General features: G+C 34.3%; 1 protein-coding gene across 1 annotated transcript; it reads right to left on the bottom strand.

Annotated features, from left to right (window-relative positions):
• Positions 1–10,081, bottom strand: LOC132635369 (extra-large guanine nucleotide-binding protein 3-like). The gene is made up of 9 exons (XM_060351735.1): positions 9,832–10,081; positions 8,260–9,285; positions 8,031–8,168; positions 5,521–5,625; positions 5,254–5,433; positions 3,694–3,844; positions 2,420–2,667; positions 1,717–1,886; positions 1–824 (listed from the first exon to the last, which is right to left on the bottom strand). Exons 2-9 carry the CDS (start codon positions 9,202–9,204, stop codon positions 221–223), a joined length of 2,541 nt encoding a protein of 846 aa, XP_060207718.1. The 5' UTR covers positions 9,205–9,285; positions 9,832–10,081; the 3' UTR covers positions 1–220.
• Positions 10,082–19,690: the final 9,609 nt, after the last annotated feature.

The raw sequence follows: 19,690 nt of genomic DNA, 5'->3' as shown, positions 1-19,690 counted from the left end.
TAAGTGTTGATTCTCAACCTTGTATTGCCATCTAAGACCTTTGAGGAGCATCAGAATATATACTAGGATGACACAAACCTCAGATAATCACTTGAAACAACACCATCTCTGCAAAAACCATGAAAAGGCGATGGCGAAAAAGAAAATAGATTCAGCTTATTTCCATATTACATCCCTCTTCCTTTGTCCTATCTACAATATCAACATATGTAAAGTTATTTCACTCCTGTCGGGCAAATTGGGGCGAGCTAATATCGGTTGTACTGTAAAATGAATCTTCTGCTCCACCATAGTAGGTGTCTTCTTTTTCCTCGTCCCACTTGACGACCTCCCTTATATACTTGAATGCCTCATCAACAGTTATTCTTTCCCTTGCTCGAGCTTGCCACACAAATAGCTTTCTACTTGTGAGGGAAGCGTATAGGTCTTTGAACTTCATTGCTACATAGTAATATGCTTGTTGAGCTAGTGACTGGTTATTACTGTGAGGTCTCAGAGGACTGAAATCAGTGAACCATTCACAAGCGCCCAATGGCACACGGTTGACCTTTTCCTCAAAAAGGTCATACTTGTTCAATACTAAAATAAATGGGATCTCCTTGAAACAAGGATGCCTGATCATTGTTTCAAAAAGTTCCCTATTATGCATCATCTTGTTTTGAAGTAGTGCACCGCTACCGCTGCCACTTTCCTCTGGAGCAACCCACATCTGATCATAATCACCAAGGGAAACACAGAATACTACGACACGAACATCTTCAAACATCTCCACCCACTTGCATCCTTCATTCATTCCCTTGGCATTTAGTCGAATTAGCTGGTACCTGTTTAAAACGACATAAAAGCATAATTATGGTCTATGTCCCTGGACTTGATAGACTATAAGACATGTGAATATATGTCTCGTCAGTCCATTTAACTTTACCAAGTTTTCAATGTAGATGAAAGATGAGCTTCCATACAAAAAATAAATGTTTGTCCAATTCAAAGTAACACAAGTATGTGAAGGCAAAGTGAAAGATCTGAGACGACGGAAGATGATCCAGTGGATTGTTATTCCTGACACACTAAAAGAAAACTCCAGAAAGCACCTCCATCAGTTTACAATAAAGGTCACATCCTAAAGCCTCATATTTTTTCTTTTTAGTGGGGAGGAGCGAATGATGAACTCTTTGCTAGATCAACTGTCCCCCACCCCCACCCCCTTTTGTGATATCGTGGTATAAGACTATAAGGCTAACTTGCGCGCACCTCGACTAATTCCATGGGGTACTTGCTGCCTCCCACTAGTACAGATACCAAGTAACTTACATAAGACTTGGGCAGATGGGAAGAAATCACCTAGTGTTTTTGCCTCCGATGGGGTTTGAAGACCTCATGGCTCTCAACCCACTTCACTGACAACCCTAACCTTCCGAACTAACCTTTTCACAATATTTTCCTTTACTTGAATGTTGATCATTCACTAGCTATATCTAGTGAAATACCGAACCATCAGAAGTTAACAACGATAGTAATTGCAGATGTATTTAAATAATCATCAGTTGGTGCGTATATTTATTTATACAAATAATTAGACTGCCCATCAAATTATGGATCAGCATATAGTACCCCTAGAGAATACCAAACATTTATAGAACAAAAAAGCGAAAAACTACTGAATAGTAGCTTCAAGGCCAAGAAATACAAATATCATAGTAGAGAGAGAATAGCTACCTGGTGAGAGGGGGAAGAGCTTCCAGATTGTCTCCATAGGTTTCAGACATTGGGCTACGATCATCCAATTGGAACTCCATAAAGGCCAACCCATTACCTTGGGTAACTCCTTCTGCATATAGAATGTCTTGCTCCGAAGGTTCATACTCATTGCTTGATACCTCCACAGCCTAAAAAGAGACGAGTTAAATATCCATTTTTATCTTCCACAATTGATGAGTAAACTCAACCCCTTCAAGAAAGTGTAATCAAGTACAAAGAAAAGTGGGGCTACATATTCAATTATAGTGCCTTGAGGAAGGATCTAGATTGTAAATCATGGAAAGGAATGACCTTCTGGCAGTCATTAACAGTAGGATGTATATATCAAGAACCCTGGGCATAAACCCAAATAGTGAAAAGAAAATTACTTAAGAAGATCAGGGATAAATACAAACTTATTTATCAAAAGAATAAATAAATAGAATCTTTAGAGAAATTTTTGATATAGATCTTATAATAGCACACAACTGTTATACGAAACTAAAATATGGTTAAAAGAAGTGATAAATGCATGGTCCTCCAATGGGATCAAATAGATAATTGAATAACTCCTCCATAAACATCCGACACATTAAGTAAAAAAGTATATTTGGTGGACTAAACTAATTACAGAGACTTTATTGGATAGGTTGGTTCAAGAAACGAGTCATATGCAAAATACCTTGCTCAAGAAGTAATCAGTCACATCTGGAAGAAAATGAAGCTCATTTCTTCTTTTGTATGTTTCCTGTATAGCAGGATCCTTCCAGACCTCTTCAACCAATGGAGCATATTCACGTGTTGCTGCAGGGAAGAAAGCATCCAAATCTCCAGTGGCTATAATATCCAGTAGCCAATCAGAGAAATGCTTCAACCTTTGATTTAAGGAATAGATACACTGGCTCTCTTCCACGGATTCTGTGTCACAACCTATACAATTGAAATCAGTTAGTAAATTGCATCCACTTGGTCCTTGCCCATACCATTGTCAACTACTGATAGTGGCCAAATGAAAACCAAACATCCCACCATATATTACAGAAGGATGTCTTTAACCTTAATAAACTGTTATGCAGTATTTAATTTCCATGTGATATTGGGTAAGACTGTAAGAGACATCATGGTCTTTGAATTTGACAAAAACTGAAAAGGTGTACCAATAACTGAATAAGTACCAGTTAGCTGAACTCCTTGAAGATTCTTTTCTTTTAAAAGAACTTGATCAAGGATAGTTGCACTCACTCTTTAAACCATTTATAGCAGAAAGGCACAAGCACACAACAAAGAATCAATTTTAGTTAAAATCGGAAGAGATTGGCAAGAAAAGGACCTAAAATATCACATCCAAAATGCCAACTTTGTAAGCTGCATTTATGGTGCAAGGCAAAATCTTCTCCCAAGTGAAGACAATTTAAAACAGATCCTGCCAAATAATTTACCTCCCAATAGCATGATTTTTTTTTAGAATGGCAACATTCCATATAGTATGAATGTTTATGCAATTACAGCTAATTCCCTCATTTCTTTTCAGTATCATGGATATAAAGAGGACAACATAGGACAGGGGTTGACAGACATGGGATTTTGATGTCCAGAACCACTGAAACAAAAATCTTAATACACAAGATACATATAAACCCAACTAAATTTCATTTTCAGGAATTTTATCGAAGAAAAATGCTGATATATCTGTTGAGCAGATTTGGCTATTGGTAGATGAAACTTGGAGCATATAACCTAGTTCTCTTCTTCTGCGATTAGTTAAAAGGGGGCAAGAGCTCCACTTTTGGTGCAAATTGCCACTAGTGGAAATGGAGTTCAAAGGTATGGGGAGGAAGGAAGCCGAGCCAAAGCTGCAAGTCCAGCAGGTAACTGCCGCTCTACCCCATCTATAGCAACTCTTTGTTAACTAGCAGTGCACTTTTTTATCAATACCTCCAGTATATATTTAACTACCTTCATCTTTTATTCTTGATAAAGCCTCCTCCTCAAAGCGCTCCCTTCCATCAAGCAGAATGCTCAGATACTTGTAAATATTGCTCTGAATCATCAACTTCATGTCTTGAATTTCTTCAGCAGTAAACTTGTTTCCATACAAAAATTTCGCCTGCACAATAAGATTGTAGACAGAAGCAAATGAGTACACACAAATGATAGACAGCAAGGGAGCACCACTAAACGCTTAAATAGTAAAGAAAGGCATTGTTCAGCAAGCATTTCATTTCACGCTCAGAATGCAATAGTAAGCTATACACAGAGCAGGAAGGGAGCAAAGGACAAAACAACGGAGGAGAAAAGAGAGCTATAGAAACATGCAAGTACATTAGTAAGCTTTTCTGCTGTCTAAGCAAAAATACGACATACCCGGCATAATCCCACAAGTGGGGTCTGGGGAGGGTAGGATATACGCAGACCTTACCCCTACCTTTGTGAGGTAGAGAAGCTGTTTTCAATAGAGCCTTTCTGCTGTCTTCTAGCCTTAAATAATGCCGTTTTAACTAAAAACAAATGATTACTATTTTTTTTCTATTACATCCCAATTTTCGTGTATCCCACTTTCATACTCTCAGTAAAGCCTCTTCAATCCAATATATTTTCTCAATTATCCGTTCTGTTTAAACACAGAAAGAACTAAGTATTTCGCTCTACAAGCACTCTGTAGGAGCTGCCGGACTACTTTTGATAAAAAAAATATCATTCTATGTTTAAAGCTGAAATGAGAATAGCTTTTGTCTTTCATACACATTGAAAATTGAGGCTGAAATAAATGCTGTCCAGCAATAGAACAAGAGCGAGCTCATAAGGTCTTCTACCAGAGCTCATAATTGCTATCAAACACATAGGTGGTCTACTGTGCTCCCTACCCAGCCCACACCGCTTATTGCTTTCACATACACCCCCACCCCCCAACCCCAACCCCCCCCCCCCCCCCCCCCCACACACACACACAAATGGTTTTTCTCACTTTGCTCCCTTGGTGACTCAAAACCTTCCTCATATTACAATTTACCCTGTTGAAATTTATGCCTACTAAATGGCCCCATCTGTACCTCGTTTATGATGGTTAATATCAACGGTGACCTTTAACCAGATTATGATAGGATGCTAATGTCCTTGTTATAATCAGTCTATCTAATTTGAGTCATAAGCAGTGCCATACAACACAGAAAAATAAACTCAGCTGCAATATACTAATCAACCAATCAACCAAGCCTCAACCCCAAACTGATTGGGGAATTGAGCTGCAATATGATGCCAGAAAATTTTCTGGCAGCAAAACAAAATACGTGGATGTTAGCAGACCCAAGTCCGTAGAACAAATGAATAAATCAACAGGAAACTTAACAAGTTACACCACAGATATTTGAAAACAGTTGTCATTATGCAGAGAGAAAACAAAACCTCTACAGAAAAAAAATCATAGAGATCTGACCTATATATAAGCTTGAGTTCAATAATTAATCAAGAAAAACAGAACCCTTTTTCCTGAAAAGGAGTACTGCAGAGAGCCAATACCTGTTTGAAAATAGTGCTTGTTCCAGAACCTTCAAGCCCAAGTAAAAGTAGCTTTTGAACCCTTTTCTGCTCTAAGTAATTTGGAACAGAAGTATAATTGCTAGGCTCGTCTCTCTGTCCATAGGGTTGACCATGCGGTACAGGCAAGGAAAACAGAGAGGAAACAAACCTTGTTGTTGCCTGCATGTCAATATAAAATATCAGATATTAAATCTCGTTGAGTAACATAGTCGAAACCATACCCTATAATCAAATCTATGTTGCTACCTTTTCCCATATGTTACCCCGAATGTTGTTTTGCCCTTCTTCCTCGTAACGACCATCATCATATACCCAAAAGTGAGTGTCACGAGGGCATTGCACTTTTGCAAACTGAAATGAAACTTATGTTAGGACTCATTATACATTAAAGAATGAGGAAACTAATAAGTATGCACAGAGTTTCACTCTAGGAAGAGAATCATTTGCAGAAAGGCCAATCCAAGGGCCTTAAGTTGAATGCTATAACAATGTATGCGCTAATTATCAAGCAAATGATATCATCTCTGCAATTAAATTGATGGTGAAATTTTATCTTGACTTCGTAAGAGTTCTCGTCTCAGAAGATTTTGCTGAAACCTGGACAAACCAACATCTTTTCTGCTCATTATCTACTCCCAGGCAACTATCATATTACAGATAAGTCCTTCAAGCAAATTCCAAGAAGAGACATCAATTTCAATAGGGGATTTCACATTTGAGGGTCAAGTGCTCAATACTGTTGTCGCTATCTTATATATGGAAGTAATTTCTCTTTAGAATCTATCAAAACCTTATTAAGGTATTTTTTTTTTTTTGATGACACGGGAACCCGCAGCCGCTACCCTTCGGGTGCGCGTTTAGCGCACCGTAAATCCAGCTCCTGTGCAATAGCTCGCAAGCCACACAGGAGAGGTAACCCGAAAACCTTATTAAGGTATTGGCATACATTTCTTCTCCTTTTTCACCTATATCCAGTTGGACAAGAACAAAAACATTTGATTTCCTTTTTTTTTTTTTCTCCCCCACTGTCAAACATGAGACTTCTGAAACTTCTATTTCCCTTGTGATTCTCATTAATCCAGGTGATCCCAGGGTAAAGGTTGTACATATTTGTGGGATGAAACTTCATAAACTTCTGTTGGCCCCCTGATTTTTATCCAATTAGTGATCCCATAAACGATCTAGATATTCGTGGATTCGTTAAGGACTTATTTTTCTCTTTCATGAGAAGAAAATACCCTTGAAACTCTAGCCCCTTTTCAGGAGCTAGTGTTATATGATTAATTGATCTGCATTAGTATGTATCAGGCCGTCATGTAACATCAACACTGGATCATCTTGAATTGGGTATCATTGAAATCTAGGGAACCAATGAAATCCATGAGCGGTAGGATAGGTTTGATCAAAACTCCCAGCACTAGGCTTTCGTGAGTTGATTGAGAACTGGGGTATAAAAACATGGAAGATTATTACTAGATTGAGGGCATCAATTTTGGGTGATGCTTGTTGTCGTTCAAGTTTCCATACGTTAAAGAAGCAAGAGACTGTCAACGAGTGGAAACAGTGGTTGTTTTAAACCGGCTGGCAAAATAATGGCAATTAGGTTGTTCCATTGGTTTTTTAACAAAAAAAGTACTTATGAGTTTACCACTGTGGTACACCAAATCCTCCCTCTCCCTTAATCATCCAGAATCTACTGGCTAATTTTGAACAAAGCGCAACTGTGATTTCTGGAACCACTTAAACCTGGCTGATTGATTATGTTGCGGTGATTGACAAGGAAAGGTTCATTTAGGGCAGTTCCAGACTTCAACATGATTCACCAGGATATTTGAGATTTTATTACTTTTAGCCAAAAAAAAAAAAAAAAAAAAAAGGAAGTTCAAGGGAATAATAGAAGTGCTTGAAAAAGGTTAAAGGTCAGCCAAAATCCATTTGTTTCCTTTTGTGAGAAGTTCCATGGAAAATCTGTTTAGATCCAAAATTTTAGATTGTAGAATGACAACCAGTCAACTAATTAGCTCGGATAGTTAAAAGCACAATGCAAGTTTAAAGACATCAAAGTTACTTAATGCACTAGATCTAGAAAACAAAAGTTATAATCTACTAATATAAGGCGGAAAAATGTAATCAAGATGAAAGTAAAGACACTCGAAGCTATAGATGATTCTTTTGGACGTACATTAATAATTCCAGTACTACTGAAATTTTACAATAATTTGACAGCTTGAGAGGATAGAGCAGAAGCAAATGATTGTAGCAATAATAGGTGGAGAAAGATATATAGATTGGGTGAAAGAAAGCTGTAAAAGTTATGGCATCTCCATGTAATATGCGACAAATTTAAGAGAACAGATGAACAGGAAAGAATCTAAGACCTATAGATGATTACATGGATGGACGTTATTAATATCTACCATCACTCCATTAGTGAAATTCCCAAACAGAGGACGCGACAGAACACATAATCGGAACATAGATAGAGAAAGAAAAAATCAATCCAGCATCAATGCTGGGTGGAAAAAAAGCCACAAAAGTTATGGAATCTCAATAAACGACAATATTATATCAAAGAATGGGGAGGTATTCTGCACCAAATTCAAACATACAAGCTGTCATGAACACATAACGACACTCTAGTAGATAGGAGGTTGGCCTTTAAAATGTGGATAACAAAGGCTATAGAATTAAATATATTGCCTTACATATTTGTTCCGACGTATGCATGATTTACTTATAGCCAAAAAAGAACAAACCTTTAGCACTCTGAGTTCACGTCTTGTTATTTCTCGGCCATTAATGTAAACCTGAGTACTTCCTTTGCTGGCATGAGCATTAAGTTTTCCCGTAAAATTCAGATTCGAACTAACAACTCTATCTGGTTTTTCTCCTTCCTGTTTAATTAAGTCAAAACTATATAAGCACCTTCCTTCTGACACAAGGAACAAATAGAAGAATTTGATTTAACTCATTAGAAAAAGTTACCTTTCCCCATAGTCCAGATTCCTTATCATACCAATACCTCCCAGGCTTCAACTTCCTAGGAGGTAAAGGGCACCCAAAGAGTTCCGCCATCTCGTCTGGCTTCAAAGGAAATCCGTTCACAATCAACTGTTCTGGCCGGAGCTGATTAGCAGCACATTCTTTTTCTGCTTTCATTATCTGCTTGACTTCCAAAGGACTAAGCAAACGTGACAACACTCTAGAATGTTTACCAAGTTTGGACCTCTTCGACTCATCAATTGGCTGGCCAATGCAACTCACACATTTGCGGCCTTCAGGCATTGAGCCCATTGCTCTGAGCACACAATTGCTACAATACTTTGCATCACAAACCAAGCAGGACTCTTTACTTTCCCACTTCCCTTTTCCACACCTATAGCAGACTCTCGACTTCTTTTTCTTATTGCTTTCCTTAGAAACTCCTACATATTCTGGAAACACTTGGTTCTCAGTTTCAACCGTTTTTCTTTCAGATCTATCAACAAAGGTGACTACTGGGGCTCTTCTCCCCTCATTGGCCTGGTGATTCAGCACGGAACCCGGGGAGGCTGAGGGGGAACCCGAAGAAGATTCGGCGTTCTGCAAGACAGACACTTGGGACTCGGAACTATTAGACATCCTCGGACTCTGAGTAGGGGGACTCGTTACACCAGCGATACGAGATACCGGCAAAAGAATGGGTTCTATAACCGGGGTAACACCACGGCTCAATGATCTTCTTGATTCTGAAAGAGGTTCTGCTGTTGGAATTGCACTAGAATTCACATCAAGAGGCTCTACTTTAGGAACCTCATATGACAACAGAGGACCAGTATACTCCGAAGCTATCGAATATTCCATATTTTCGCCACCCTCAGGGAGAGAAACTCCTGGAGGAAGCATTCTTTTCACCATCTCCCTCCAATGCTCTCCCTCTTTTTTCTCCATGTCTCTCAAACAAAGATTGTCAATCTTTTGCAGCCTCAATATCACTACTTACAATTAATTGATACTGTATAAACCATCTATCTGGTAAACAAAAACTTCTTCACATAAACCAAAAAACTGGGAATGCTACAAAATTCAATCTTTTCAAATGAAGACCAAGATTTTCCCTCAAAAAGGCCCTTTTTAGCAAAGTCACAATCCACAAAAGTCCTCAATTTGGAAAGATTCAATTACCTTTGAAATCAGAAAATTCAACTGTCCAACCACAAAGTTTTCAAGAACAAACAAATGCAAAACGCTGACAAATACATATCATTAGAGAGAGAGAGAGAGAGAGAGAGAGAGAAATATAACCAAAGTTGGCAGCTTGAAATGGGAATCAACAACTTTGAAGGTTGAAGTGTCCAAAAGTTCAAGAGTCAAACTTAAACAAAGCTATTCTAAGTTCCCAACTCTCAAAATGTTTCTAGACAGTTTCAACTTTCAACCAAACACATGTACAACAAAGATAAATTAATCTTAAAAGAATGGTCTTCTTTAGAAATGTCAAGAAAAGGAGTAAAAAAGTTTTAAACTTTGATACAAACTGGGAAAAGAAAACAAGAAAGAAAAGGATTAAATATTTACCTTAGAAAGTGACAAACAAAGGTGAGAACATGAATCTGATTTAGAGTTGGTGGGGTAAAAGATGGTTAAAAAAAATTGGCTTCAACTTTTTCAAGCTCCAAAGTTCTGAGAAAGATAAAAGTAAAAAAGAACCAAAAGGGGTTATAAAAGCCTAATCTTTTGGGGAATCTACACTTCTGAAGAAGAAGAAGGAGGTGCTAAAAGATATATATATACATAATACTTACACATGTACAATGTAAAAGCTGTATATATATAGAAAGAGATTGAGGTTGTACTATTAAAAGATGATGTGCTGGAGAATACAAAGAAGAGAGTAGGGGGTAGGGTGGGTAAGTGGGGTCCATATGAAGAAGGTGTACATGCTTGGGTGGGTACTCTCTGACTCTGACAAAATAAGGTGGTGGACTGGTGGTATGAAGATGATCAATAATCTGAGAATGTAAGGTAATTACTGCCTTCGTTCATTTTTTACTTATTCGTAGTTCATTGCTTTGTCAAGCAAGAGTTACCCAAATTAATAAATATAATGTAGAGTTTATCAGATATTTTTTGGCAATGAAATAATATTAAAGAGGATTACCTTTTCAATGCTATTGAATACACTTGTTACACCCTCCCTTTCATAATAAGTGACATTTTAAACTTATACACACTCCTTAAATTTAATGTTTAGAGAAATGATTATAGTCAATATTCTCTCCGAATAAAAAAGAATGTTCACTTAGGGCCTGTTTGGAAAGCCACCCAGGTAATTGGAATTGGATGTAATTGAGTGTAATTACACAGTTTGGCCTGTTTGTTTGACCAGGTAATTACACAGTTAGGTGGGAATTGGGTGTAATTGACAGGGTGTAATTACACTCTCCAATTCTCAAAGGGGGCTGAGAATTGGGTGTAATTACACCCTGTAATTACACAGTTACTTTTTAGTTTATTTCTTTTTAATTTTATTTTAATTTCTTCGCTTTTCTAATTTATTTTTTTATTTCTATTAATTAATTTATTTTTTATTTTTACTTTTTAATTATTTTTATTTTTTAAAATATATTTTTATTTTTATATTATTTATATTTCATTTTCTTTCTTCTCATTTCCAACCTTTACTACTTGTGGTTCCATGTAATTTCTCGTATTTTTTTTATTTTTTTTATTTTATTCATTTAGCATAACAGTATTATTATTCTAATTTTTGAAACTACATCTCTTAATATTAGAAAGAATGAGTCATTAACAAACTTGGCATATAATGAGTGACGTTATTAAAGTATAATTTCGTTGTGAATGCGATTATAAACTTATATTTTTCTTTTGAATTATAGGAGTATTTACTTATGTTACGTTGGAACTTACTTATGTAATGTTGGAATTTGACATAAGAGTATTATGTTAAAAAAAATTCTTTTGGATTTTGAATTTAGGTTATATTTTTTACTTTAATTTATTTGTTTTAATACTATTGACTTGTTATTTCACATTGCTTGTTGTTTATTTTTCACTTATAATTGATAGAATTTTTGTTAAACATTTGAATAATATTGTGGCATTATATTTATAAATATTCTTTTTTTTCACAACATCAAATCCCATGATGTTCTCACAAAAAAAGTATTTATAATCAATTAAAATAAAAATATTATTAATTTGAAATTATATATCAACTATTTTTTACAATATTAGTTACAAATATATGATTATTAATTAACATATTTTCAAGAAATAATGTGTTATTAAATAGTTAATTTAATATCATGTCTAAAGACACATATTTTTTAAATATTAATTTTAATTTTTTTCTAGTGAAGTTTTATTTTAATATTAAACTAACTGTGTAATTACACTTGTGCAACCAAACAGCACGCTTGTAATTACACTGTAATTACATTATGACAAACAAACAGGTCATTGTAATTACAATACTGTGTAATTACTAGGCTGTATAATTACTAGGGTAGTAATTACACCAATTCCAATTACCAGGTGGCTTTCCAAACAGACCCTTAGTCATTTGTACACCCTTTAAAAAAATATTAACTTCTAGAAAAAAATTGACTAAACTGCCTTTAATTAAATAGATATTAGGATTTGATCACATAGCCCTTAATAGGGGCAAATTTGAAAAAATAAGATTAATTCTTTTTTGATTTGCTAAGTGAATACTCTTTTTTAATTAAAAAATTTTAAGTGAACATTTTTTTTTATCCGGAAGGAGTAATAATGATAATTAGGAAGTACTCGATAAATTATCTTAGTTTCCAAGTGTACAAGTAAAAGTGGATGAGGGAGGAAAAAAAAAAGGCGCGTGACGCACGCGTTGGTGTAAGCGAGTGGGAGTTAGTGAATAACGTAAAGGAAGACTTTCCTTTGCAAGTGGCAAGGACTTGTTAACCTGAATCACGCGGTCTTGTTAGCGCGTGTCAAACACCCTCGCTATTAAAGTACGGTTTTGGGACTTATTTAGTGGGACCCTCGTGCTGAGCTGGTATTATGTCAACGTTGTACCCATGTCTTCGATTTTTATAATCCAACATGAAGATGTCTGTTGACTAGGTTTGGTTCCTTTTGGATACCGTGCTAGGTTAAGTTTTTTAAGGTAAAAAGATGAATATGATTGGGAATTTGGGACTTCAAGATTATATAATCCTAACTTGTAAGTAATTTCTGTCATCTAACTTAAATATACCTACTTCATGTGAATGCGTATTTACTATTTAATCACCAAGTATTATTGTCGGATGAATGAAAATTTTCCGCTCCTAATTAGAGATTCTGAATTTGAGTTTTAAAAATAGAAAAAATTATAGTAAGAATCATTTTCAACACTAATGAACCTTAGGCAAGTAAATTCGAGTTAGTCGGACTCCAAAAGCGAATACTAAATACCGAATAAAAGATTAAAAATGCATATTTAACGTTGCATTTGAGTTAAGATTTCGGAATCAAGTTTGAATTCTGCTAAAAACACCATATGAGTCTATTTGTATATTTAACGCATATTTGTGCTTGTGAATTGTAATAACATGCCCAATAAATTAGTTAAGGTGCACGTAAATTAATTTGGACATTGTTATTAGAAAAAATTGTGTTGACGTATAATTACTAATATTCTCAATTTTTTCAAAAAATTTAACTTATAGAGAATCAATTTAACCAACTTTTTAACTAATTTTATCTATATTTTAAATTAAATCTAAATGCGAATTATTCATAATGGACAATGAAGTTGTAATTTATGTTCAAGGGTAGAGCAAAAGTCTCATAAGCAAGAGATTACAGATTCCTCTAATGAAAAACCTGGATTATGACTACCATAGATATCGCATTGATTATGGTCTTTAGAAACTATGTTTCAATATTATTCTATTAAACTATAGTTGGTATTGTATATGAAGTGGTTGATCATTTCTCGCCTACGTTATCTTGGAAATTTTCATAAAATGCCTGTTTAATTTATTTTCCACTGATAGGGCTTCCATTTATTTAAGAGAAAAACAAAAGTTAACATAAAAGTAAGACTCGTGAATTTAATCGCTGAGAACCACTTACCCACTAAGAAATATAGTTGCGGGTATGTTAATCAATGGTCAAATCTTAAAGATTTACTTGTGTTTGGTCAAATTTATTTATATTTATCTCATATATAATGTCCACATCAATCTTTTGAAGCATTATGTATTTTCATTTATTTTTGCGTAAGTGCTTTCGTCAAATTTATTTATATTTATTTCATATAGAATATGCACGTCAGTGTTTTGAAGCATTATGTATTTTATTTGCTTGAGTTATCCAAATTTAAACCTACGACTAATTGACACATTCTTTTGACTTGTAACCATCCACAAATTTCTAATATTCTTGCACTGTCAAACTATTGAAACATTCTTTTATATTGGAAGTCTATAATAGTATTGTAATTCAATTTTCAAGCAAAATAGAAATAAAACGGCTACACCAACTTACTGAAAATAGAATGAAAAAGGAGAAAGAGAATGTTTGACCGTATAACTGACAATAAATAAATTATAATACAATTGTAAGTTCATTGTTTTGTAGTTTCTTAGAAAATAGGTAGGCTTTTTATTTCGACCTATATATGTTTCTCTTCAAAAATATACCTTTTAGAAAATTATGAAGAAATTGTGAGATTGAATAAATTGTGGCATATTTTAATGCTCTCTCTGCCGAAAAACGAATTTCATATTTACTAAGAGTCAAAGCCAATTGAATTTAATATATTTAACAGATATTTCTAAAATATTGTTGAAATATAGAAAACTTTTAGTATATAGTATGTAATAATAATTTCAAATGTTTCTTTTCAAAAAAGCATTCAAATGGTTTCTACATATTTAAATTTTTATTTGTAAATATTGTTTTGCAGTTATCTTTTCACTTTAATCTGTAAAGTAATGTCGGACTTAATAATGATAACATGACATTCAATTCTCACAAGCAATTAATAAAGCTAACAGCTCGCAAAATCTACATTATGTTATAGTAGCTCGAAGAAGTAAAGCATTTAAGATCAAAGTAAGAATATTTAAGTCTTGAAAAATTAAATTCATACATAAGCTAAGTCCCTTCGAGTTTTGACAAGTACGAGCAAACTACTAGCAATTATTGAGAAGCTTTAGTTAAAAATCTTAATTTTCGTTTGAATTCTATGTTCAATTAACTTTGGTTTTCGATAATTTAAGTGTGTTATATGTTAGCTACAGAATTAAATTGGATCCACAGTAGATACTAATAATAATAATAATAATAATACAAATTGTCACAATCCACCATATTAGAATTTTAAGGCAGACTGACAGTTACAAGAGCTCAATAAATATATTACTTCCATTAAAAAACTATTGTAGTAAGACAATGATCTAATATAATTTATTTAATTATCTTTTTTAGCCCTTGAGATACTTTTTGTTTTATAATTTTAAAAATCTCTCCCAAATTTAATTCTTAAAAATCAGTATTCCAAAATTAAGCAAAAATCATACTAAGGTTTGTGGTGTATATCAGGAAAAGTCTCCCATATAACAGGTACTAGTTACTAATGGTGTTGATAAGGTGATTTACACAACGGTTAAAACCTTAATTTTAATAAATACTCTTTTTTTTCAATTTCAAAGCAAATACTGTCTTAATACCTAGCTCTAAAGTTATACATCAATCTATTACTTACCCTTTAAAATTATGGTCAATATATACCTTCACATCTTGAATATACTTTTTTTCTTTAACTATTTATCTATTAGTTGATGCCCTGTTGAGTTTTAGGATGAGTCTAAATTTATTAACAATTTAAATACTATTACTTTCATGAATTTGATAAATTTTAACTATGTCAAATCATTAGAACTTTTTAATTAGTTTTTTTTAATTTACTTATCAGATGCTAAAATAAATTCAATATAGCTCCTTCCATTTGTTAAAAAATATCTTTAATAATGTAAGTTACATTCGTTAAAAAATATTGTTTTTCAATGCTCCATAAAGATTTTTACAAAATATTAAATCAAAAGCAAATAATTTAATAATTACTTGAGTACCCAATAAGCAATTGTAAAGCGAGTCTCTTGCAAATTGCAATTCTCTCAATAACCTCACCTTACAAATGAAAGAGCCTACATCAATACATAAAATGTCAAAATTGGGACCATGAAACAGACAGATGAAGCTGCTCAACTATTTATATAGGAGAATATACAAGTTCAACTGTTCAATATTCTCACTAACTCTTTTCCCATTATCATTCTCCAATCCCCTTGTGTAACGAATTTTATTTAAAATAACTCTTTATTAAGAAGAAGAAGAATAATATAAATCCTCGATGCCAATCGACATACTCTAATTGTATGCTTAGTATAGCAGAAAATATTATTATGTAAATATTTTTCATAATAGAATTATTTTTAATGTTTGGTCATGGCAAAGTAGCTTCCAATCCAAATTGGATCATCCAATGATGCAAATAACCTGTGGAGAACTCTTTAGCAGGCCAATTAAGACGTCTTTTCAACCTCTGACATTAAAAAAAAAAGACTTCTTTTCAACCAACAATATATTGCAATCTTGGGTGCCATCAGCCATGCTTTACAATTTTTTGGCGGTAAAAGTTGTTGCCAAAATCCTTTGAAATCAACTATAACGGAGCGTGTGGTGTGGAATAAATGAATCTCTCCATCCTTTACCAGACGTGTCGGATTTGAGCTCTGAAAATAGAGAAATCCCTGTCTAGGAGTGTTTCTCTCCTTAATTGAGTCATACATAATGCGAATTTAAATTAGTCTAACCAGCGGATTCTAGATATATCCCAAAAAAAATGACCATCACGTTGTGCACAATTGGATACTCAAATTTACAGTGTTATTTACTACTATATATAAGAGCAAATGTGGGGATTTTTGTAGTCTTCACAATAATTTCCCAATTTTTTAAAAACTTTTTAATTAATTACTTTTAGGTCCTAATCTTATTTATTTAAGTCAATTTTTTTTGTTTTTCGTTTTTAAGTTCTATTTTTCAAAAGCTATCAAACCTGGGGACTTTTGTAGTCCTCACAATAATTTCCAAATTTTTTTAAAACTTTTTAATTAATTACTTTTAGGTCCTAATCTTATTTATTTAAGTCAATTTTTTTGTTTTTTGTTTTTAAGGTCTACTTTTGAAAAGCTATCGAACCTCCTACCTCATTTTTCATATTCTTTAGTTTTCTGGTTGGTGCTCGATATCCGCATTTGAGCCCAATTAATCCAGATAATTCACACTGTATCGCGCCTATTCGGGGGGAGCGCTTCCTCCAAAGATTTTTTCCATATCCATGTCCGAACCCCTAATCCCTAATTAAGAGAGGAGCAGTTTCATCCGCTGCACAAGTTAAATTATGTATTTGTCTTAAAAGTTCATTAACTATGTATAGATTATTTATTTAGAACTAAACAACTTCAGAAGATTAGGATACATAAGTTATAAATGTCAAATTCTGGCTCTACATTTGATTTGAAGTAAATAATTTCATCAAAATGGAAGTTAAAATATTAAAGGAGTGGAATGAAAATTTTGCTTTCATATAACTACCCACTTGTGGGACTACAATGGGTATATGGTTGTTGTTGTTGTACACTTATACTAACACAAATTATATTTCTTTAATTAAAATATCTACTTTTATATCTTGAGTTTGAGTCCGAGCCTCACATACCTAGTTAATCTATATACATAGTTATTATTCTAATAAGTATTGAAATGGTAAAGCATAAAAACAAGTGGAGGACCACGTAATTAATGTCAAATGTAAGGTGGGGGACCCTAGCCATATTGACTGGTCAGAACGGAACAAAGATAATCAATTGAACTTTTGGGAGTTGTGGAGTTGCATTGTCCAAGAGTCGTTGATAAAAAATCTTTTCTTTTTGTACTGATATATCTACTTCTTGTTTTTATTGGATTAGATTGTCCAAATGCATAATTGGTCATACCCCATTTCATTTTTTTGGCATCTGGTAAACTGATTGAATTGGTTTGGTTGTGTTCTTTGATTGTGGCCATTTCCAATGCATGCGGTTCTATAAATCAATTATTGTGATTTTAAAACTTGCAATATAGAGAGGGAACTTGTAGAACCATTAGTTTGATTAAAGGGATATAAATACTAAATATGTCCTCTCTCTACATTTTTTTTTTTTCAAGAGGACATTAAGTCAATATATTTGTCAAGTCTATGAAGACTATAGTTTAATGGTATCAAGTGGATTTTTTTCAGACAATACGTGTGAGAGTTTCATCGCTCTCTTCCTCCTTACCCTTTTTGATTTATTTTTTTAAGTTAATTATCAACGGCCCGTTTGTTATTCCAAATTTGATTAGTATTGTTTTAAGTGAATATATACTGAGAATAGAGGGTAAAATTCTGGAGTTGTAAAAAGAATAAAAAAAATATTTTATTTGTCTTGATTTACATGACACTCTTTTCCTAACGAATTTTGACACAATACTTTTATGTAACTTAAAATTTTCAAATTTATTACAAATTCTACAAAATGATACCATAATATCCCCCCACCCCCCACCCCACCCCCGGGATTAATTTTCAATTACTACGATAACTCTTTTTCTCCACCATGGCTAATATAAACATAGACAATCTTCAATCAAACATTGACATATAAATTGGAATAAATTGTCTTTGCATTACAAAAAATATCGAAAGTTTAGTGAAGAACAATCAGAGTTCCGCACATCAAGAAGAGCTTGTGATGTCCCTTTTACCATTCTTTCAACATTACATCTATCTTAACTTACCTTCTCGATTTTAAGGTCAAAAAATAATTTCTATTGATACTACTTTAAGTTTTTCCATTATAACCAACGTACGTGCTCCTTTCAACTTACGTTTTTTTCTTTCTTTTTGGACATTCTTCCTCGATTATGACTTTTCTAATCATTTTTAGTTCAAAGGTAGTGCTTTTCGCACAGTTACAACTAGGAATATACAAATTGTCTCAGCTAAACATTTATCCCTGTTGATCCTGCCCCGAGCCCCGTTAGCCTGATTTTGACCTGCGGGGATGGGCGACATGATTCTCGAGGTAATCGGGCGATTCTTAGAGCGATTTGGGGAAATTAAAGCCTTAAAGCGAAAAACCTTTGACCAATAGTTGACTTTTGGGTAAATTGAACTTTTTCGGAATTCCATCGATTCCATGAGGCCCGAAGGGTCGATTGTGACTTGTTGGGATGTTTGGTTCAGTTCCCGAGGCATTCAGGAGCATTTTGTACCCTTGGTTGGAAACTTGATTTTGGCCGTTTGGGGGTTGACCAAGTCAAGGTGACCTCTGTTGGGAATTCTAATGCCACAGTTGAGTTCATAGCGTGTTTTTACATGTGTTTGCATGTTCAATTTGTACTCGGGAGGTCTCGGGTGGATGTCGGGATTTGGGGTGGAACTTGGTGAAAACCACATTTTCTGATGTCCCGCTTTAGCGGGTGTGTTTCGGCCTCTGCGGGTCCGCCCATGTGGGACTTGGCCCGCAAATGCGTGATGCCTTGTCATTAATGAGGTCCGCCTCAGTGAACGAGTATTCGTCGAGGCGGGAACGCGTAAGCGGATCCTAGTCAGCGGAAGCGGGGATCGCTGAAACAGATTCCTCTTTTATTCTCAATTCGAACCATTCTTCATTCATTCACTAAATTGAAACCAAAAGAGATTGTAGAGGCGATTTACAGAGCTTTGGGGTGATTTCTTCATTGGGTAAGTTCTCTTTTACTTCTTCGTATTTATTTAATTTATTTAAAAAGGAATCTATGGTGGTTTAAAGGTGTTAATTGGGGAAGATGGGTTTACAAACTCTTTTGTGAATTGTTGAGTCTTAAGCTATGAAAATGGGTTTATTTGGTGAATCTTGCTCAATATAGTCATGAAACCTTGTGAGTAACTAGACTCTAAGCTTTAATCTCAATTTTTATTAAGAATTAGATTATGGAAAGTTAGAGTTTCATCCCAAATTGGGTTTTCTTAATCTAAAGGGGAAATTGATGATTTCTTGAGTCTATTTAGCAATTGGGGAATAGTATTGAACTTCTAAAACGTTGGGTTACCGATGTTAATCTCGAAAATCCTATTTTGCCCTTGTGGGCCTAATTTTCCTCTTTTAAAAGGTTGTTTCCGATTCGATTAGTACTATAGCTTTATGGATATCGTCAATCTCTATTTATTACATAGAATACATTATTGAATATACTTCGATCTTTCAGAAGCTCTTCGAAAGGGCAAGGCTCAAGTCGGATGGTTCATAGCACCCGCTCGGCATCGAGGTAGGTTACGGTTTACCTTTCAGTTAGACTCCAATTAGTGAAGCAT

Source organism: Lycium barbarum, chromosome 4 (genome assembly GCF_019175385.1).
Source record: "Lycium barbarum isolate Lr01 chromosome 4, ASM1917538v2, whole genome shotgun sequence".
Classification (NCBI taxonomy): Eukaryota; Viridiplantae; Streptophyta; class Magnoliopsida; order Solanales; family Solanaceae; genus Lycium; species Lycium barbarum.
The sequence above is the reverse complement of the archived record's forward strand: the minus strand, read 5'-3'. Positions and strand labels throughout refer to the sequence as shown.

Bases quoted from the DNA above. Each gene is read 5' to 3' on its own strand.
- LOC132635369 (XM_060351735.1), bottom strand. From the start codon at position 9,204: ATGGAGAAAAAAGAGGGAGAGCATTGGAGGGAGATGGTGAAAAGAATG. The intron at 5,626-8,030 runs GTTTGTTCTTTT...GTTTCATTTCAG, and splicing joins GTGAACTCAGAGTGCTAAAG to TTTGCAAAAGTGCAATGCCC. The intron at 3,845-5,253 runs GTATTGGCTCTC...CTTATTGTGCAG, and splicing joins CAAGCACTATTTTCAAACAG to GCGAAATTTTTGTATGGAAA.